General features: G+C 41.1%; 3 protein-coding genes across 5 annotated transcripts; 2 read left to right on the forward strand and 1 right to left on the reverse strand.

Annotated features, from left to right (window-relative positions):
* Positions 1-189: 189 nt before the first annotated feature.
* On the forward strand, positions 190-7,269 carry ehd2b (EH-domain containing 2b). 2 transcript variants are annotated; one of them, XM_073492204.1, is made up of 7 exons: positions 190-573; positions 1,717-2,179; positions 2,283-2,459; positions 3,477-3,574; positions 5,146-5,558; positions 5,656-5,820; positions 5,936-7,269. In XM_073492204.1, the coding sequence occupies exons 2-7, from the start codon at positions 1,959-1,961 to the stop codon at positions 6,482-6,484; spliced, it is 1,623 nt and encodes a 540-aa protein (XP_073348305.1). In that variant the 5' UTR covers positions 190-573; positions 1,717-1,958; the 3' UTR covers positions 6,485-7,269. The 2 variants fall into 2 exon arrangements, with proteins under 2 accessions (XP_073348305.1, XP_073348304.1); XM_073492203.1 differs by lacking the exon at positions 190-573 and having other exon boundaries at positions 1,888-2,179; positions 3,477-3,592; positions 5,936-6,575.
* Positions 7,270-9,606: 2,337 nt separating this feature from the next.
* nup88 (nucleoporin 88) lies at positions 9,607-12,188 on the reverse strand. The gene has a single exon (XM_073488481.1). The coding sequence runs from the start codon at positions 12,186-12,188 to the stop codon at positions 10,032-10,034; it is 2,157 nt and encodes a 718-aa protein (XP_073344582.1). The 3' UTR covers positions 9,607-10,031.
* On the forward strand, positions 12,047-16,599 carry psmd8 (proteasome 26S subunit, non-ATPase 8). 2 transcript variants are annotated; one of them, XM_073488503.1, is made up of 8 exons: positions 12,047-12,063; positions 12,292-12,403; positions 13,049-13,121; positions 13,236-13,338; positions 13,442-13,607; positions 13,921-14,021; positions 15,265-15,376; positions 15,699-16,026. In XM_073488503.1, exons 2-8 carry the CDS (start codon positions 12,299-12,301, stop codon positions 15,834-15,836), a joined length of 798 nt encoding a protein of 265 aa, XP_073344604.1. In that variant the 5' UTR covers positions 12,047-12,063; positions 12,292-12,298; the 3' UTR covers positions 15,837-16,026. The 2 variants fall into 2 exon arrangements, with proteins under 2 accessions (XP_073344604.1, XP_073344595.1); XM_073488494.1 differs by lacking the exon at positions 12,047-12,063 and having other exon boundaries at positions 12,176-12,403; positions 15,699-16,599.
* Positions 16,600-21,118: the final 4,519 nt, after the last annotated feature.

Consider the following 21,118-nt stretch of genomic DNA (forward strand, 5'->3'; position numbering starts at 1 on the left):
GAGGGGTGCAGCACGAGGTTGTGTTAATCATTCAAAATATGCGAAGTACACTGTGAAGTTATGTCATGTTTAAAAAAAAAACAAAAAACAAAACGACTCCACCCAAATTATTTATTCACAACCTCCCTCCTCCAGGTCCACGCCCTCTGACCACAGCTCATCCCTGCCCTGAGCAGTGTTAGTGCTGCCCATAGTGTTGCCAGGCATCCCTGAAAGAGGAGGTGCATTAAACTGGGAGAAGCAAGCAACTGGAGAGAAAAGTTAGCCTCAGTGTGGTGTGTACTAGTGTTTGCCTTATCCCCGTTCAGCAAGCAGAGTGAGGATCCATGCCAGGTCTGGAGCTCATCTGAAATGCATTAAACCCTGGAGAAGAACGATCCTCTGTAATCTGCGTTGGCGCTCTGCTGAGGGTTCCTATTTGCTGTCAGAGGTACACCCATGCATGTAGCAGCAGCTCCTCCAAGAGACTGACTGTTTTTGTCTCCTCAAGTCAAAATATTTTCCAAGCTCCAGAGGGCAAGACTGGAGAGAGGGAGAGCTCAAGGTGCTTGAAGAAGTCTCCATAAGAACGTGGTAAATACTCCTTTTTAAACTTTAAATGTGGCTATAATGATCAGCTTGTATTGTAACTTTTACTCAAAAATATGTTGCCAGATTGTGATACAGTGAGGGAATCTGAGCCTTGATTGTATTTAATGAGTGCAAAGATCACAACTTAGTTCCAGAGTTAATGAAATGGGGATTTTCTAAACTGATTTTGAACATTTGTTTTTCTGTTTCATCATTTGGATATTGTGGCATGACTCTCCTACTTCTCCTACTTGTTGCTCCTGCTTGTAACATTTCTTGTTCTAATTCCAAAACTGTGTTGCAATTGTGGCACACAAACCCACAAGGCATTTTCCACCAGCTTTAAGCCTTAGAAATTGATCCCAGAGCCTTAACCAAACCTTTGATTCTCAGAGGAAGCCTGTAAGGAAACTTTTACTCATACAGCTGGCTGGCACTGTACTTTTGTATGTAACGGCGGTCAAATTACATTTAATGCCTCTGCTGTAGATCTCCAGGGTTCGCCATTTTGACAAGAACTCTTTCCACACTGGTCTTGTGACATGTCAGGACAGTGTTGCCTATTTCCCCGTGGGGCAGATCTTTTTTTTTTTTTTATCCTCATTTAAATGGGATTTGCAACAGAGAAGCTCTCCACAGATGAGTTAACGTCTGCTGACACGTGCCTTACCTTTATGCCTTTGTGTCAGTCTACTTCTATTAATGACTTGTACCCTCAACTTCCTAATCCAGTGTTTCTGGAGAAAAAAAGATTGTTACTGAAGGGTTAAATTTGTTTTTCCATGAATAGACGATCCTCTAAGAGGTCTTTTCCTTACATGAACAATTGAGCACGTATTTCATGTTCCACTGAGAGGAACCGCAGAGGATAAAAGGAATGTCTTACTCATTTCACTGTAGAGAAATTAACCGTGCCCCTGCGAATCCTGACGCAGGGCAGGGTTTGCAAGTTTTCCAGCGTGAACACCAACTTTTTCCAGGCTTGTACTGACAGTGCCTGGCAGACTCCTGGTGGGCTGAAGCTTTCCTCAGATTCCACATCCTTACACAAGGTTGTTCACCAGATCATTTTTGCAAGCTGGATTAATCTCTTTTTCTTAGATTGGATTAACCTCTATTTTGTCTCTTTTTCTGTCCATATCTCAGGGGTAAACGTTATCAGTGTGGCGACTGTATTCAAAGGGGAAGATCCAGACTTCAAACGTAACATCAGCCCTATCATTTCCCTCGACGTGTGCAGAGGAGGCTTCAAGGACAAGTGAGCAGCGTTCACATAAATACAGGAAACACCTGAAGGCTTTCCAAGGTTCAGCAACAGGAAAGACAGCTCCAAACAACAGACGCTAATTTTAATAAGAAGCTCCCTATCATCCTGTTAGTCAATCAAAATGTCTCGTTGGGGGCGAAAAAATGTGAAAAAGGCGCCTGAGGTGATCCGCACTGTGACAGAAGGGCTCAAGTCCCTGTATCGTAAGAAGCTGCTGCCTCTGGAGCAGTTCTATGGTTTCCATGACTTCCACTCTCCCAGTCTGGAGGATGCAGACTTTGATAACAAGCCCATGGTGTTGGTGGTGGGACAATACTCCACTGGAAAGACAACTTTCATCAAGTAAGACATTACAGCTCTGCATCAAACACTTGTAAACTGTTAGATTTGTGTGATTGCTAAGTTTAGTACTGAAAGAATCACAGAGTATATGTGTGACTGACAGGTATCTGCTGGAGCAGGATATTCCTGGAAGCAGGATAGGACCTGAACCCACCACTGACTGCTTCACTGCCATCATGCATGGGGAGGTGGAGGGAGTAATCCCCGGGAACGCCCTTATTGTAGACCCCAACAAGCCATTCCGCAAACTCAATCCTTTTGGAAACACCTTCCTGAACAGGTGAGAGGAGTGTATTTATTCACAGTGTTGTGTAATGATTCCACTGAGGGAGCCAGATGCAGTATGAAATAGACAGAGTATGTGAGAGAGGGAATACAGGGAAGAAGAGATAACAGAAAGTTTTTTAGCTCACTGGAATTTCAAGTCCTTGTGCCAAATTTCAGAGAGGGGAGGCACTTTCCTTATTTGTGGAAAAACGGAGAAAGGGAGCGATATCACCCGAGACAGTGATGAAAGCTAATGTACTCAGACAGGAACTGCAATGTACGCAAGTTCAAAGTCAAGGTCAGAGGGCTCCACAGCCCCTCGGGGCAAAGACAAATAAATGAAGTCACAAACATTGTGGGGCTTAACCTGTAAGAAAAACATTCAAGTCCTTTCCTCTACTCTGTTTACTGTCTGGGCTGCCAGATTTCTGTGTATGTTTTTCCACTGATGTAAACCAAGAAAGAAGTCAAATGTTTTACAATAAAGTTCTGTTAGTTGCTGGAAACATGGACATGCAGTCCCGACGTGATAGGAACTTACAGTACCACTGTTCCTGGGGCTCCAATGTGAAATTTCTGGTGCCAATTTTCCAGCAGAGTCCCTCTCTCCCTCTGCAGGGTGTGTTTGCGAACGTAGTTGCGTCTCTCCTTTTGCTTTGACTTCCTGTTCTGGAGACCGGTGGGCTCGTTAAGCTCATAAGCTACAGGAAGTGGTGTTGTTGTTCTAAGCCACACATCGTTAGCGGGCCTTATTGTTTGATTCTGGCAGTAGTGGTCATTTTCCTTCAGGAAGCCCACAGCAATGAGAGGCCTGCTTGCACACAATGGCCGTCAGCAGGAGGGGTGGGGGTGTGGAGAGGGTAGTTTCCAATCTGCTTCTTAGATCACATTGGCTTCTTTGATAAGAGTTAACCATTTTTCACATGATTTAGATTCTTTTCCTTCTGCGCAAACAATGCTTCAAACACAACTGACCCGTGTGAACTTATCAATCGTTTATCTGACTCGTGTCTGCTGATAAAAATACCAGGTTCCAGTGCGCCCAGATGCCCAACCAGGTCCTGGAGAGTATCAGCATTATTGACACACCGGGAATCCTGTCCGGTGCTAAGCAGAGAGTGAGCCGAGGTGAGAGAAGTAACAAAGGTAAGGAGAGGGCAAGGGGGGCCTGCAGAGACACACATCCCTGAACGTCGTCGCCTCACAAACTCATCTCCCTGGCACGCCTGGCTAACTCATGGGACCAATTCGCTCTGTCACAATAACACTTGGCAGCAGAGCAAGAAAAAACATCATTGAGAAGACTGAGCAGCCATAAAACCATGATCAGGAACAGACCTGGTACAAACAGAAACTCTGTCAGCACATCATGAGGAATGTACTCTCGGGGAAATAACAAACATCACCATCTCACAATAGTTTTCACTTTTCCATTCATCCACGCTTAAAGTAACCCATTATTACTCAAATCAATCTGCATGAGCAACTAACAAGTTTAAAAAACTGAAATGGTCTGCATACTGCAAACTATGATAGACATATGTCCTCACTCACAACTGGTGATATATTGCAGATATTTTGGTTTTATCACTGAGGTTTAGAAACATCTGTCTGTGAGATTTCTGTAATCACCCCAATACAACAGAGGTGAAAGGAATGTTGTTTGTGGTGCTCACAGTACTGAGAACTTACATTTTAAATGATCAGTACTGACATCTCTTTACAGTGTTCCAGTTTCTGTGAATAATCCAAACTATTTCTTGGTAAGAAGTAGTTGCAGTGCAAACTCAACTCACAGTGAAGTTTTTGGGTTATCTGGGGACATTTCTTCAGAAAGTGCTGTGAGCACCACAAACAGTACAACAGTGAAAGAAACTTTCAGAGATGGATATCTGATAAAGCTACGTTACTGTATGTAACATATGTAATATGTTTTTTTTATAATTTGGATGAAATGACCATCACGAATGATTGTGTTCATACCGATGAAGAAATACTAAAAACATGAAAATTGGTTTTGTGAGACTATCTTGCATAAATTGAAGCCCTGGTGTACAGCTGTTGTGGGATTGAGGTGTGCAGTACCCAAAAGTCATAATTGAGTAAAAATAAAGATATCGTGCCAAAATATTAGTTTGGTAAAAGTGAAAGTCACCCATACGAGTAGTACTTTAGTAAAAGTCCTAAAGTATCTGATATCAAATGTTCTTAAGTATCAAAAGTGATTATTTTGGCAGTAAATATTCTTAAGTATTAAAAGTACAAGCAAAAGTAAATTATACATATATTTACACGTTTGTATATACTGTATACTATGGGTCGACCGATTATTGGTCTGGCCGATTATTTGATCCGATATTTAGCATTTTTACAATTATATTAATCTCTGATGCAGCATGCAATCTGTAAAGTAACTAATAACTGAAGTTATCAAATAAACATAGTGAAAAGTACATTTGCCTCCAAAATGTAGTGAAAGTATAAAGTAGCAGAAAATTCTCAAGTTCAGTACAAGTACCTGAAAATACTTAAGAACAGTACTTGAGTAAATATACTTAGTTACATTGCATCACTGGAGGTGTGAAGGGTTTGTGTCTGTGTTGACCTTCTACCCTCTCCTGCCCTGTTTTGTTTAGTGCATACTGCTCATTTAGTTGTATGAACATCTTAGTTATTCATCCCTTTTTCCATCCAATCAGGCTACGACTTCCCAGCTGTGCTGCGCTGGTTTGCTGAGCGTGTGGACCGCATCATCCTGCTGTTTGATGCCCATAAACTGGAGATATCAGACGAGTTCTCCGAGGCCATTGGTGCCCTGAAAGGCAATGAGGACAAGCTGCGAGTGGTGCTCAACAAGGCAGACATGGTGGGCACCCAGCAGCTGATGCGAGTGTACGGTGCACTCATGTGGTCCCTGGGGAAAGTGTTCAACACCCCGGAGGTTCTGCGTGTCTACATTGGCTCCTTCTGGTCAGAGCCGCTGATGGTTGCAGACAACCGTAAGCTGTTTGAGCTGGAGGAGGAGGATCTGTTCGCTGACATCCAAAATCTTCCTCGCAATGCAGCTTTGCGTAAGCTCAATGACCTGGTGAAGAGGGCACGTCTGGTTCGGGTGAGTGTTTTTGGCATGTTAACAAGTTGACATTACTGCACTTTAATCATGTTTGCAATGTGTTTAAAATCTTTGCTATACTACTCATGAATCCCAGGTCCATGCCCACATCATCAGCTACCTGAAGCAGGAGATGCCTTCTGTCTTCAGGAAGGACAATAAAAAGAAGAATCTGATCTACCAGCTGCCGGTTATTTTCTCTAAGATCCAGCTGCAGTTCAACATTTCTGCTGGAGACTTCCCAGATTGCACTAAGATGCAGGTTAGTCTGAGAATGTTTGTTTCACTACTACGCACATCTGGAAGGCAATTATGTAAAGACTGCTCTTGAACTATTCCATACTGACCCACACATTTTCCTCATTCCCTTTCTAAAGGAGCAACTGATGGTTCATGATTTCACCAAGTTCAAAACCTTGAAGCCTAATCTGATGACAGCCCTGGATGAGTTGCTCTCCGCTGACATTGCCAAGCTGATGCCCCTCCTGCGGCAGGAGGAGCTGGAAGCAGGTGATCAACCAGGTGTGCAGGGTGGAGCCTTCCTTGGGACACGTGCCGGACCGTTCAATGAGGGTGACCCCTTTGCTGAGGAGAACGGAGAGGGATGCGAGGAGGAGGAGGATTGGGTGGTGACCAAAGACAAGCCCAAATATGATGAAATCTTCTATAACCTTGCTCCCAATGAGGGCAAACTGAGTGGCACAAAGGCGAAGGACTGGATGGTGAGCTCCCGCCTGCCCAACTCGGTGCTGGGTCGCATCTGGAAGCTGTCGGATCTGGACCATGATGGCATGCTGGATGATGAAGAGTTTGCCCTGGCCAGCCACTTGATTGAGGTCAAGCTGGAGGGCCATGGTCTACCCCCTGAGCTTCCCGCACGTCTGATCCCGCCTTCCAAACGCAGGCAGAAGGGCTCTGATGCGTAGACTCCCTGGTGCTGAGAGAGACTCTTCTCTGTTGGCTGTCACACCTATGCTACTGTTTGTATTTGCTCTTGTTTTCCTCCAGACCCCTGTCAACGTGTTGTTGATTTTAATCCTGCACAATTGAATATACTGTATTAAAGTCAATCGTTTAGACTATAAGGCTTACTGCTAAAGATTGTGTATTAAAAAGTCACACGGGTCTGGTTGCTTCTTCCCTTTGGCTCCTCAAATTTAGCTTTCTATGACAAGCTTCAAAAATATATCTACCTGTGTTTGCTGAGCAGAATTAAAAAAAAGACGGGCAAGCAGTATTCAGCATTTATTTCACCGAATACAGAGCAAAATGTATCTGTATTAAATTCTTTAATTTCAACATTCCTTCAGTGACTAGATCGAGTGGCACAGTATTATCTAGGTGATAAATTTCAAGTCTAGTCAGTACAATGAGGGTTTCATCTACACTTTTATTTACAGACTTATATTGCTCAAATTATTTGTTTATTGCATTTTAAACTCAAACTGGCAGCACAGCTCTAATAACCTGAATGCATTTCACTTCAAGGCTTTACATGACACAACTGTGCATACACTTTATACATTATTTTTGTTACTGTTGCTGTTGTTTTGTATGTGCAGGAGCAAGACCTCAGTCTTATAAAAGAACATGATGCTGGGATGAACTTTTCAACTAGACTGAATGATTGATATATTACTGACTACTGTACACAGCTCCACCAACTGTATGTAAACTATTGATATAACCAAATAAAATCTCCTGACTGTGACTCCTCTCTTTAGTCACCCTTTTGTAAGTAAAGATTTAGACAAAGCTCAAAGGAGTTAGTAAACTTTGAGAGATTAAAAATGTTGCCAATTTAACATAAAGCACATGATCTAAAAGTTGAGAGCATTTAATTAGGCACTCTTTTAACAAGATTTTCTTTTCTATCAAGCTCACTTGGTCTCCCAGTGACAGACCAGATAAACAGTGAGTCACACTCTCCCCTGCCAAGTCCCCATACCACCATTTTCCGAGTCTCTCTCCCCTGATTCCCACCATCTGAAGCCCTCCCTCTCTCTCTCACACACACACACAAACACACACATTTAGATACAGCCATTCCCCTTCATCCCTGCTAAATTCTTCATCCACTCTCTCACTAGCATGCCTGTAAGTATTTTTGGCTTTATCCTGTGTGTAAACTATGCGGTATAAGCACAAATATGTGTCCTGAGTAAAGCCGTGTGCGTCTCACATAAGGCTTTTAAGGTTCGCAGAAGAAGGGGTGGCCCTCCCGCCTCCCTATTCCACTCCTCCATGGAAAGAAACACAAATGAGAAACAGAGGCAATGCAGCCCTTTCCTCCCTGCTCTCTGGCTTACAGTGACTCACATATGAAGAATGCAGTGGGCTGGCCCAAGAGTTATTAATATCTCCTTTCCTAGGGTCCGCTAAGTTTCCTAAGGCTCATGCACAGGATCTAGACACTGTACCTTTATGAAGAACTTAACAACATCCCCCTATTTGGAGAATTTTTGAGATAGACCTGCAGCAGACCACACCCTCTCCTGTGTATTTCTGTTGAGAGAGAAAGGGGGAGGTCATATGTGAAAAAAGTCAAGTGAAGTGACAAAATTCACTAGGGACAGCTGAAATCTTCTTAGTTTCCTGACAAGGAATTATCTTCAGCTGTCTTCTTCTAGCACTGTCATTTAAGAGGGTAGAGTAAAAAATCCCCATAGCAGTTTGAACAATGCCTGCCTGTTACATAATTAGGCTCCACTGAGTCATAAACCATCTCAAACATTTGTGAAGCTACAGTGCTGCCACAGCAATGAGGTAAAGACCCCAAGCTACAGTAGAAGATCCCCACTAACATCAGACATCCCCAACAATGAAGCTTACTCAGTGAAACTGGGGTCTCCGTATACGTCACTCAGTGTTTACGTGGGGAATTCCTCACTAGCAAAACCTGCCGTGGAAGAAAAACTGAGGTCATCAACTCTGGAGAGGGGTGACATCTGGTGGAGACAGGCTTCCTGGCAACCACACACTGAAATTGTACACAACAGTGTCCAACTGTAGATGGCAGATGGGAGGCATGCATTGAAAAAGTTACAGGTTGCTTTAATTTTCCCTCCTGTACATACTGGCCCTGAAGTGACTCACGATGGAGTTCAATTCTAAGGTCGACCTTTTGTGCAAAACAACATTTTAATGTTCAGCCATAACAAATAAGAGGCTTTAGCAGGCAGTCAGTCAAATAAGGTGGCTAACTTAGACTGCTGAAGCGTCAAAGTTGTTCAGCTTAGGGCTGGGGCGATAGACAAAATCAAATATTACAATATTTTCAATCAAATATCTTGAAATCAACATAGCAACAATGCTGTAGGGATGACTATTGATTCTACCACAAAATGTAGAGATTTTGATAAATAATTATCAGTTATGTGGATGTAATGATTAAGTGGGTAAAGGCAAGTATTAGATCAGCTTCAACAGTCTGGTAAGTTCAGAAAATTACATCATTTTACTGTAATGCAGCCTTTAAAACAAGGTAAAGACAATATTTATGTCACATAAAGTATCCACAAGTATTATCATTATATGGCCCAGTCCTATTTCAGCTGGGAATGCATTTATAATACACAGCTGGACGTAACAAGCACTGTGAATTTTTAATTTCTCTTTTGGAGTTGCATTAGAGAAGGGATTTCTTCATTGTCGGTGTTGACAGAGTAATTAATGTAAGCGAGCAAAAACTTTAAATTTACATATGGACACGAGTATTGTATTACGATAGACTATACACATCCCTTTCTCTGCTTTGTTTTTGGTTACTATGATTAATATTCTTGAATATATGTTTTTATTTGAGTATGATTAGGCCTATATTTAAGTCAGTCTGTTTTTAATTCACTTGTATTTGCATTATTGATCAAATATCTTATCAAATATCTTATATTGATCATAAACTATTCTGATTATCGATGAGTAATACCTTAAGTTAAAAAAATAAATAAAAAAGAAAAATTTTATAAACCAAACAGATTAACCTACAATGAAAACAATCTTCAGCTGCAGCCCTATATTATGTTACAAACGAGTAAAGTCAGTTACAGAGAATTGTAAATTTTATTATTAATCCAAACAATGAGCATGTTGAAAATATAAATGCTTAATATTTTCTCAAAAATATTTCCCATTTACCTGCCACTTCATACCATATTCTGCTCAAACAAAAACACTGTCTCAGACATTCACATTTACAAAGACTGATGTAAAAAATATGCAAAATGTTTAGCAGTAAGAAAGCAAAACTATTGTATCCCTATTAGGAGAAAAACAACATGTAGCGTCAAAGGTAAAGTTATATCAGTGTATGTAAAACATCTTTGCATTCAAATACACATTCCTCACACGGCATATTAATGTGTGACTAAATCAGTCCTTTCAGCTAATCAAATGTCACAAAAAGGCAGGTTTAATCACTACAATGAAAAGAGCATTTTCCCCAATCGTTTGCGAGACAGATTACTGCAGTGCTTAGAAACTGAAATGATTTTTGATGTCTTTGATCTGTTTCATCATGTCACCAATTTGCTGTCCCTGTTCTCGGAGGACATCCTGAACAACCTTCTTCTGGTGGGCATTGAGTGAGACTGTTGTCCTGGCTGCAGGCACGTCCTTGTCCACTTGTGTCTTCTGGTAGTCCATCTTCATGTTCACCTGTTTGATGCAGTTATCCAGGTGTTTCAATTGATCGCTGATGGTCTGCAGCTCCTTCTTCATATCCTTTTCACTGTTTGACAGTATGGGTAGTCGGCTTTGCAGGCTGCCAAGTACTCTTTTAACCCTGTTCATAATGGTCTCCTGGCGATACTTTGCATCTTCGTACTTATCAGCCAACCTCTCTGCTGCCTCTCTCAGAGTCATCCTCTCCTCCTTGCACAGAGCCATGTCTTCCAGCTGCTTGTTCTTCTGACCTGTCAGGAGTTTTACCCTCCTCTGCATCTCTTCGCGAGCCATGTCCTGCTTGAGAATGTACTCCTCACTGAAGACCTGGGTGGCTCTGCTGAGGAGCTGCAGACACTCTGGAGGAGGTGGTGATGAGTCCTTGTCCCCAGCCTTGAGTACAAGAGGATTGGTGGAGCTACGCGCCAGGATGTTGCGGATGTGCTGCTCGAAGGAGTCCTCGGCCAGTCCGCGTAGAGGGGAGCTACCAGAGCCGGGACCTGGATGAGAACAAAGCAGGGGAGGGGAGGGAGGGCGAATGGAGCTCAGCAGGGGCAACAGGATGCATTCGTAGGTGTTGGTGATGCAGATCATGGTGGCACCCAAGGAAAGGTCAGACACAATCAAAAAGCCACGAACTGGAGCCGACTGACTGGTTAGGAGAGGTCTGGTACAAAGAATGTGCTCTACAATACATCGCTTCTCAGCAGCCAGCTCCTGGAGACTGTCCTTATCCTCTTCACCCGACTGCAGGAACTTCTGCAGCTTGTTGACCCAGATTAGCCCCACACTGTGCACTCCTGCTTCATGGGTGCAGTGATACCGGTGCTGGCACAGAGGGTCCCTGTGCAGTCTGATTGGGCAGGTGAAATCAAACTCTTGAGGTTCCTCATCCTCTCCTGTGGCTACTTTGAGGGTGAGCTCCAGCTCAACGCACTCAAATACATAGAGAGCCGGCACTGCTTCAGTACCTCGGATCCACTTTTCCACTGCCCCTGCCTCATCCTCTTCTTCAGACTCCAACACCACACAGTGGTACAGGGTGCCAGTCTCTGTGGCGATGACCAGGATACTAGGCACACATGGCAGGCAGAGAATGGCACAAGCATCATAGCCATAGTTGTCTTCTGCTGCGGGATACATCGGGAGGGGTCCGGCGGGTTTACTTAAAGTCACGCCGTTTGACAGGCTCGTGTAGCTCAGGTAGGTCTCCCCATTTTCGTAGAGGACGTACAGAGGATAGACCAGCTGTTCTTTGATCCGTCCTGCCAGCTGCCGAGGGGGGGACGAAATCGGCCCGAAGTCAAACGCCACTGCTATCTCACCAAGAGACGCTGCGTAGGAGCGGGCCGGAGGATTGACGCTGCTGTCATCCTCCGACTGCGACACCGGCAGGACTCTGGCCGGGTTCTGGGGCGACTTCAAGCTGTAAAACCTAATGGTGTTGTCGGACGTGAGCAGCACCAGGTGGGGCTCGTCGGTCTCGCTGGGGTACCAAGCCGCCTGCCGCAGATTCACCGACGGGGAGCTCGTGAAGAAGCGCTCCGCCACCGGGATCGTCTTGCAGTTGATTTCGCTCCTTCCGCCCTCGAACTCGGACCTCTTGCCCCACCGCTGAGGAAGCTCCAGCACCGAGACGCCCCGCTGCCCGACGAGGGCGACGTGGTGCTGCGTTGGACTCAGCAACACCTGGCACACTTCGAAGAGAGGCGGGTTAATGCACAGCAGCGTTTGATAGTTCCCGCTACTGTGACTCTCATCCGAGTTTAGCTGCCGCAAATTGGCCGTGTAGAACACGCGGTCCGCGTCGTCCCACACGAAAAAGTCCACCCCGAGACAAAAGGTGAGGTTCTTAGCGACCCCCCTTTCATTTGAGCTGGGCTCCAAATCCAAATTCTCTCGTATTTTCCTGAAAATGCCATGGTTTGGTAAGCCATCCAGCCACCGCTCAGCACTGAACGCCGCCATCTTGATCCTCCGTCGGTTTCAGGGGAAAACAGCCTATGGCAACGGCTTCACGACACCTACGTCATTTAACGTATTACGTTGGCCGGTGTCGTACATTTTGCAGAATCACCATGGCGTTGAAAGAGACTGCGGGGCTGTATGAGACGCTTAAAACGGAGTGGAACAAGAAAAACCCAAACCTGAGCAAATGTGGAGAAATACTGAGCAAACTTAAGGTAGAGGCGCACGTTTTATTTGTCTGTTTTTTTTGGTTTTATGAGCAGAACCAGGAACACAAGCCTGTATAGAGGCGTTAGCGCTGTTAGCAAATGTAGCTAAGCGTGCTAACTTAGGCTAACCAGGCTAACGTTGTGTGTAGAGTTTTCTGATGGGCGAACTTGAGACACGTACAATTGTTTTCATTTTTTGGGTGATGACTTTAGGTTGATCTGTCTCAATTGCATGGTGTTGTTTGGCAGAAAAGTTAATTAAACCATTTTAGGAGTAACGACAGTCAGTGTTGCTAATGTTAACGTAACGTTACTGTTTGCTAATTCATTGTCAAAGTAGTTTTAACCCGAAACTGACATCCAAAACAAACATTTGGACGCCAGTCAATTAAGACCACAATGTGTTCCTCTGTTTCTCTAACATTAGCTATTGCTCATTATTAAGTTATATGTGTTCTGTTGTAATTATATCGTTTAGATTATGTTTTGTTTTCTAAAAAACTGTCACCGGAAAGGGTATTTTAGCTGTTATGAAAGATTAATGGCATCATCTTATATTATGACTAAGAAGTGGGTGAACACAAGCGACAGGTTAGGTTTGATTTTATGAATGAATTTTATAGATAATGACAACAAACATTTCTCTTACAGGTGTCGTTACTGGAGCTGAACTTCTTACCTACCAGCGGGTCCGCGCTCACCAAGCAGCAGCTCATTTTAGCTCGTGAGTATTGGTGGCAAGTCAAGCTGACGGACGACATTCATGTTATTCGTGGACTTTGACAAAGTTATCAAACATATCCCTAATTAAGATAGATGTGTTGTCTCTGTGTTTCAGGCGATGTCCTTGAAATTGGAGCCCTGTGGAGTATCCTCAAGAAGGACATCCCATCCTTTGAGAGATACATGGCCCAGCTTAAATGCTACTACTTCGATTACAAGTAATGTCACCTTCTTCGTCTTTCATGTGTACTAAGATTTTGCTAAATATTACTCACACGAAGTCTCTAACATAGCTCTTTCTTGACCTTTTTTGTCATTAAGGGATGAACTGCCAGAAGCTGCCTACATGCACCAGTTACTTGGACTGAACCTGCTCTTCCTGCTCTCACAGAACCGCGTGTCTGAGTTTCACACAGAACTTGAGAGGCTGAGTGCACGAGATATTCAGACCAACGTCTACATCAGACACCCAGTGTCATTAGAGCAGGTGCTGCAGTTTAACCCTTGACAAAGAATACATTTAGGGTTAATATTATATTGATGTTCTACAGTGCCTTGGGCAAAAGTGTATCATGGGCAAAATTTTGATCTGTTGGTCCAATTTCTAATTTGTAGTCTGAAGTTATTAATTAAAAGGTAGATATTACAAACTAATTGACACAACTTATTAAAATGTACCCCCAAGATGAATGCAGGGCTCAGTGATATTCTCTATTTACATATAAGATTAACACAGTGTCAATAGTAACTTATATGTAAATATCATCTTAATGTTTTCTATTCTCTCATGGGCTTTTCAGTACTTGATGGAGGGAAGCTACAACAAGGTATTTCTTGCCAAAGGCAACATCCCTGCTGAGAGCTACACCTTTTTTATAGATATTCTGCTCGACACAATTCGGTAAGAACCAATATGGTAGCCATGTCTACTATCATTTCTACTTGTGTTCAATTGATACAGCCCTTTCTGTGGTAATAACTAATGTGGATGTTGGTTTTCCCTGTGAAATCAATTTGTATTTTGTTTTAGGTCCCAGTTGCATCATGTGGTCTTAAAATGCTTATGTAATACCATGACTATGGAAAAATACTGGCATATGTCATGATAGGTTCATTAAAACAATATGTCAGAACACCAGCATAGTTATAGTCATCTGTTTAAACACCATTCAATATTTGTGAGATCATATGATAAGCTGCAGGTAACCACAGCAGCAAAACTGATTGTTTATGCTGTTTTACTAGTTAGCGCAACACGTTCACCAAAAGAAATTTGTAACATTTAAACACATTCTCATTTTCTCAAAACCATTTTTTTTTTAAAAAAAAACCCCATCATAACAGGTAAAGTTCATATATCAATCAATGCGCGTATGTACACAAAATAAAGTGTAACAGTAAAAATGTAATACAAAAGTAGGTTAGGGGTTAATGTGTCTTCAAGAGCCTAGATTAGATTATTTGAGGAAAAAAAATTATCGAAGAAATGTACTGTGGGAACTGGCTAGAAAAACAGGTAAATCTCATCAAAGATTACAGAACAGCTCAACAACTCATGACGTCGCATTAGGATGTAAGTCATCCAGACCACTAGGAAGCATGGTCTAATATTTCAAAAGGGTACATTTCACAATAAAATTCCCAAAACAATAGGACTTTCCTAGTGCAGAATTTACAGAACTGAATCTATACTAGAGCCTGTCAAAAGTAACAGAACAGCCCCAACTCATGACATCACATTCAGCAGTAGTCAATTGTTTAGACCCCTGGGAAACGAGGTCTGTAAGGTGAAGATCCAATAAGCCTCACGTTTCTTTAAAAACAGGTCAAGATCACCCCCTCTAGGTGGCAGACTAACCTTTTCAATGCCACAAAACCGTAAGGTGGAAATGTCACGAATTTCATCATTAAAGTGTACAGCAACGGGACAAATCGCGGTCACTACGTATGGCGCTTTTATGTTCACTTTTTCTCACATACATTAATCCACATGGTCAATGGAGTGTGTACACAACGTGCGTGGAGGCGCACGTAATGACACTGTTGATGGAAAAAGTTATTTTAATTGATTAGGAAGACCAGATGATACCATTTGTCTTTCGAAAGATAACTTCAACTAAAACTACTATCTTTTCAAATTGCAGTGATGAGATCGCAGGTTGCATAGAGAAAGCATATGAGCAGATCCAGTTCAGTGAAGCCACCCGTGTGCTTTTCTTCAGTTCCCCCAAAAAGATGACAGATTATGCCAAGAAGGTATGTATATTTTCATTTGGAAACCAAAGTTTGAAGTTGTAGGTTCATACCTAAAACATACCATTTGATATGTTTCTTCATGATTTGTCTTGGCAAGAAATATAAACAGCAGATACAATATCTATTGTGCTGGCAAAACCTGAAATTACATTTAATATTTCAAATGTGAAAAAGACTGACTGACTGGAATGGCAGGTTACTTGTTGTTTAACCTTCAGCTGTTGTTCAACAAGTTTATCTTGTCGTTTCATTTTTAAAATTAAAACAAACCCCCTCTTGCCTACAAGGAATAACATTTCACTTCAATCTTACTTTATTTCAGAGGGGATGGAGTTTGAGCCCAGATGGCTATTACTCTTTCACCAGTCAGCAGCAGCGGACAGAAGAGGTGACCATCCCCTCTACGGAGCTGGCACAACAGGTCATCGAATATGCACGACAGCTGGAAATGATTGTGTAATCCGCCCCCAGGAACACACTCAACCATGTACAGACACACTCAGACACACGCCGCTGATCCAGTATACATCCAGTCGGCGGTTTCCCTGAGGAATATGAATACATTGATTGCCAGAGTGGTTGATTTGTTGCCCATACCTCAAAAATCAATCACCATTTATTATTTCTGTATTAAATCTGTCTGCAGGTCTTTCTGACTGACGGTTTGCTTTCATTTTAAAAGAATGGGAACAAAACTAAAAGTATCACCGGTGACCAGTCTGTTCAGCTGTTGCTACACATCTACCTTTTTATTGAAGACATTCAAGGGTTTAAATGTTAGTTATTTTATACAAGATGTCATTTGTCAAACATTACAATTTCATGGCATTCCCAGCTGGTGATTGAAAAACAAGAACATCAAGTCCAACTAATACTACCCTTGGGTCTCAGCTGTTTTACAGCTATAAGAAAGTTAATTACTGTCACCACCCTGTGACTTTGCCTTTCAGTGTCAACACAAAACTATCAACACAACTCGACATTTATACCCAAATTCAAGCAAACCCTTTTTGTACACAAAGTTCATTTTCTCCTTAGTAGAGCCCACAGAAATGTATTGCCCTTGCCTTGTATCCTAGCAACAGAGAGAATTGCCATTGAAGTTTGAGTGTTTTCTAAATGGTAATGCCTCTTCCTCCCTAGATGGTTTGTAATCCAGTTGATCTTACAATACAAATATTTGTCTGCAATAAATGCTTCAGAAAATAAACTTTTTGAATGGCTGTGCTATCATCTTTTTTTTACACTTCAACTCTAACTTTCCATGGAAGAAAGTAATTTACAGAACATTAACTATTTTTTAAATGCATATCATTAACATAAGACACATTTTTAATGTCTTCTCTCACTGGTGAGAATCTCCCCCCTCCTCCTGCTTCCCTCTCAAAGCAAAAGAAGCTGTAAATCTTGGGGTGACCAAAGGACGCTCAGACATGTAGTTTGGGCATTCTTCAGACCTGTGGAAGTGATGAGCAAAGGTGTAACTGACTGATTTTTAACCAGTGGCATAAGACAGATGAAAGGAAAATACAAGGAAGAACAAAACAGGTTGCATTTTTACTTAATGAGAATTACAAGCCTCATTCCAAAAAATCTGAGATGCTGTGTAAAGTGCAAATAAAAACTATGCAATGATTTGGAGACTAATTGTTTACAGACAAGTGTCCAGTGTTCCTGAGCCCATGTAGTAATATCTTTTGTACAATCACATGATTCACAAAGTGGTGAACCTCACTCCATCTTTGCTTGTGAATGACTGAGCCTTTTGAGGATGCCCCTTTCATATCCAATCTTGATACTATCACCTGTTACCAAAAAAACCTCTTTACCTGTGGTATGTTACAAACAGGTGTTTTTGGAGCGTTACACAACTTCCTTATCTTTCTTTGCCCCGGTCCCAACGTATTTGAATTGATTTTAGACTAAGCATATATTTACAATATTAATAAAATTTCTATGGTACGTTAAATATATTGTCTTTGTACTGTTCTCAGTTGAATATATGGCAAAAGGATAAGCAATTTGTAACTTTTTGGGGGAAAAAATGTGTCCCAACTTTTTTGGAATAAGGGTTTTACAGTAAATCATATCTGACTTTAACATTTGAGTGTAGCTCACCACTTTTGGATGTTTGGTGGCAAACCTTTCCCTGGGTTGTGTTTACAGAGCACCTTGAGGGAACAGGACTGGTTCACTGTAAATGGGTGCCAACGTCCCACAGTGTGTTCTGGAGGACCTGCAGGGGGGATGACTGGCTCTTGTTTTTCAGCCTGGCCATTCTTTCCATTCTTATCTTCTTTCTTAGTGATGTTTCTTGTATTCTTATTTGGATCGTTTTGTTTCATTCCTTTGAGTTTACCTTTTTTCTTAAGCTTAACAGCGGTATGTTGAGTTATAGTAACATTAGGTTTGTGCTGGAGTTTCAACTTGACACTTGAATCTGCAGCTGCTGCTTTCACATTGACTGTTTGTATGCCAGATGCGGTTTTCCCATTGGTGTCATTGTCAACTTTGTTATGTTGAGGTGTATGATATGCCTTATTGTGTTTCTTAGTTGTGTTTTCTTCCATTGCAGTGCAATCTTGCTGCTGTGAACCCTCTTGCACAGTGGTGACAGTGTCTTCAGTTGTTAGCTGGGAGCTTTTATCATCATCTCCTGGCATCTTTACTAGTACCATTACAATGCCTGGTTTTGTGGTGGTGCTTTGCTCGGCAATGTTTTGAGCCTTGTGCAGCACTTTTGCCGAAGGTCCTAATTGCTGCTGGCTTACGTTTTCGGTTACACCCTGAAGTTGCTGTGAAATATATGACCTCAGAGCATCAGATTCTTCAGCAGTTCTTTTCACACCATGACATGGTCCAGGTCTTGCAGGTGTAGCCTGTTGGAGCACTGGTTTTGGATTACTGGTCTTTTTCTTCTGAGGTTTTGCAGGAGATGTGTGTTGTTGAGGCACTAATACAGCTGAGTGACATGGGTTATATTTTACTGGGTCAGCATTCTGCGATATGTTCACAGCCTGGGTAATGCTTTGTTCTCTGTTTTGAGGGGCATCAACAGCAGGAACTTGGTGAATCCTTGTGAGCGCTGCTTCATTGCCATCGTTGGGTTGTATTTGGTGACTAATTGGTAGAGCAGGGCCTAGTCCTTGACTAGTGTTGGCAGTTTTATTGAGGTTTCCAGTTAAATCATTTGCTTCGCCATGGTTCAAGTTATTTGCCTTTTTAGCCACTGCTCCTTTTGTGGTCCCATTTTCCTCTTTTTTCACCTGTTTCGACGTGAAAGTACCCATTGTTTTTATTCTTGTATTTATCCTGCAAAATATAAAATAAAAGTGGTATTATCAACAGACTTAAAGGATAAGTATGGTAATGTTCTATTTTTTTTTTCTTATTGTCAACAAATCCCATGAAAGGGCCAAAACCACCAATGAACTGATCTGACACCAAGTTTGGTTTGTGTATCATCTGTGCAACAGAGATCCATTAATGTCCAAAAAATATTAAAAACGCATCAATGAGCCATCCCGTTGGAGCCACACACAGGGTTGGGGTTAGGAGGGAAGATTGAGGGATCACACAATCCAATACAAATAGCACCTTTAATCTCTTCTAATAAATTTGGTTTTAGTCTAGTGATATGGATGCTACATTTCCAGAATTATAAGCATTGTCTGTTTCCAACAGTGTCTAATAATATTTTGTCCAGAGCATAGTACAGTTTTTTTTTTTTTTTTAATTAGAGAGGAAAATATGGTTAAAGTTAATGACAACAAACTTATACACCACAAATTATATGCTATGATAGTTTTTTCAATGGTCTATAAATAGTGCCCTATACTTAACCAGTTTGGGGGGCACCACTGTCAGTGGTGGAAAGATACCTGGAAGCCATTTTTAACAATTTAAGTTGAAGTACCATGTCCGAATCACCAGGTGGCGGAACCCTGAAGCTTTGTCCACAGATCCAGTTGATTATCATCTTTGTGTCTCTTTGTCATTTTGAGATATGGTATTATGAATTCAAAAGTGCAGAGGGGATACGAGATGAACCAAGTACCTCAGAAAACCAGACAAGCAAAATATATATATATATATATATATATATATATATATATATATATATATATATATATATATATATATATATATATATATTTCAACTAAATAAGTTGTTAGGAATACCTTTATCCAGATTTTAACATAATTTTTCTTGTACATTTTTTCCTGTGAATGAAAATACATCTGTCAACACAGCGGACATCATGCAAAGGGTATATTCTGCCTATATAGATTCCACCTTATGTTACATGTTGTACATTTCAAGTTTTTTCTCACTCAACTCGAGGGTCAAAGGACAGCGGATGTCGCTCGCTGTACAGATTGTAAAACCCACTGAGGCAATATGATTGTGATTTTGGGCTATATAAATAAAATAGATTTGACTTGATTTGATTTATGTTGCATTTAAGTTATGATACAATTTTAACTTGAATAGTTTAATAAGAGAGGAATGATAAATTATCTTAAGATTTTATCTAAATACACGCCAATTTCACACTGGAGTGGAGAGATGTATTTAAAGTCAGAAAAAAAAAGATGTACAAGAAATATATTATTAAAAACTAGTAAAGATGTTTTTAACATCTCTTATTTAGCTGAAAGATATTGTTTTAACCTGTCTGGTTTTTTGAGAAGGATTTAACAGTTATGCCAGAATTACCTTTTATACCGTTGCTGAAGTGGACATTTATGTAACTCCAAAACAAGTTTCATAGAAAATATAAAAGTTATTGACACTTTTCACTATTGTAAAGTTTGAAGAAGGAAGATAGGGCAAAAAGGAGTTAGGTTAGTTTATACCACTATAGGTTGGTGTAGGGATGACGTATTTTTGTAGGCTAACCAGGAAGTAGTTCCCTCGACAGAAAGCCTATTGGATTTTTAAATTGGATTTTGGATTATCACCAGAAATAAGATCTATGACAACACACAAGTTTATGATACTTACACGTTTTGTTCACCAAGATCTTCAAAGATGAACACCAGTTTTTTTTGTTATGTTTGAAGCATAACTTAAATCTCTAGAAGTAAAAAAGCTAATGTTATGCTAATGCTATAAACAGAATACGTTGCGGTCGCACGTCTTAAACGTCACCACTACAGAGTTACGTTACACATCTGTTTTGCTCGGTCTTTTTTGTTATATTCTGTAGAAAAATAGGAAACAACTTGGAGTTACGAAAGGTTAATCAAAGGTTAATCAAAGGTTAATCAAAGGTAAGTTGATTTACTTCGCGGTACTTTAAAGGCAGATAAAGTTAGCTAACATCGACCGTTAGTTCTAACTGTTAGCTCGTGAAATGGACGCGGGAGCTAAATTAATTAATAATTATACACGTATGGTGTAATTAATTAATGGTGGCCTTGTCAGGAGGCAGAGTCAACATCTAACTAGAATTAAAAATTTTTTTTAAAATAATTTAATATGTTTTTGTTAATATTATGGTACAACTTTTTAAATAAAGTTTTGTTCAATCATATTAACCTACCTCGTCGTTTGACACGGAGAGGGACCAACAATAAACTGTTAACATATATAGGCTACAAATAAATGTGCCTTGCATTACTGTGTTAGGATCGATTTTATCCAAAGATAGTGATAATATTTAACAACATATGACCCCAAAAGTAAAAGGCCTATGACAATATATTGCCAAATATATCCCTTATATTGCATATCAC

Source organism: Pagrus major, chromosome 2 (genome assembly GCF_040436345.1).
Source record: "Pagrus major chromosome 2, Pma_NU_1.0".
Classification (NCBI taxonomy): domain Eukaryota; kingdom Metazoa; phylum Chordata; class Actinopteri; order Spariformes; family Sparidae; genus Pagrus; species Pagrus major.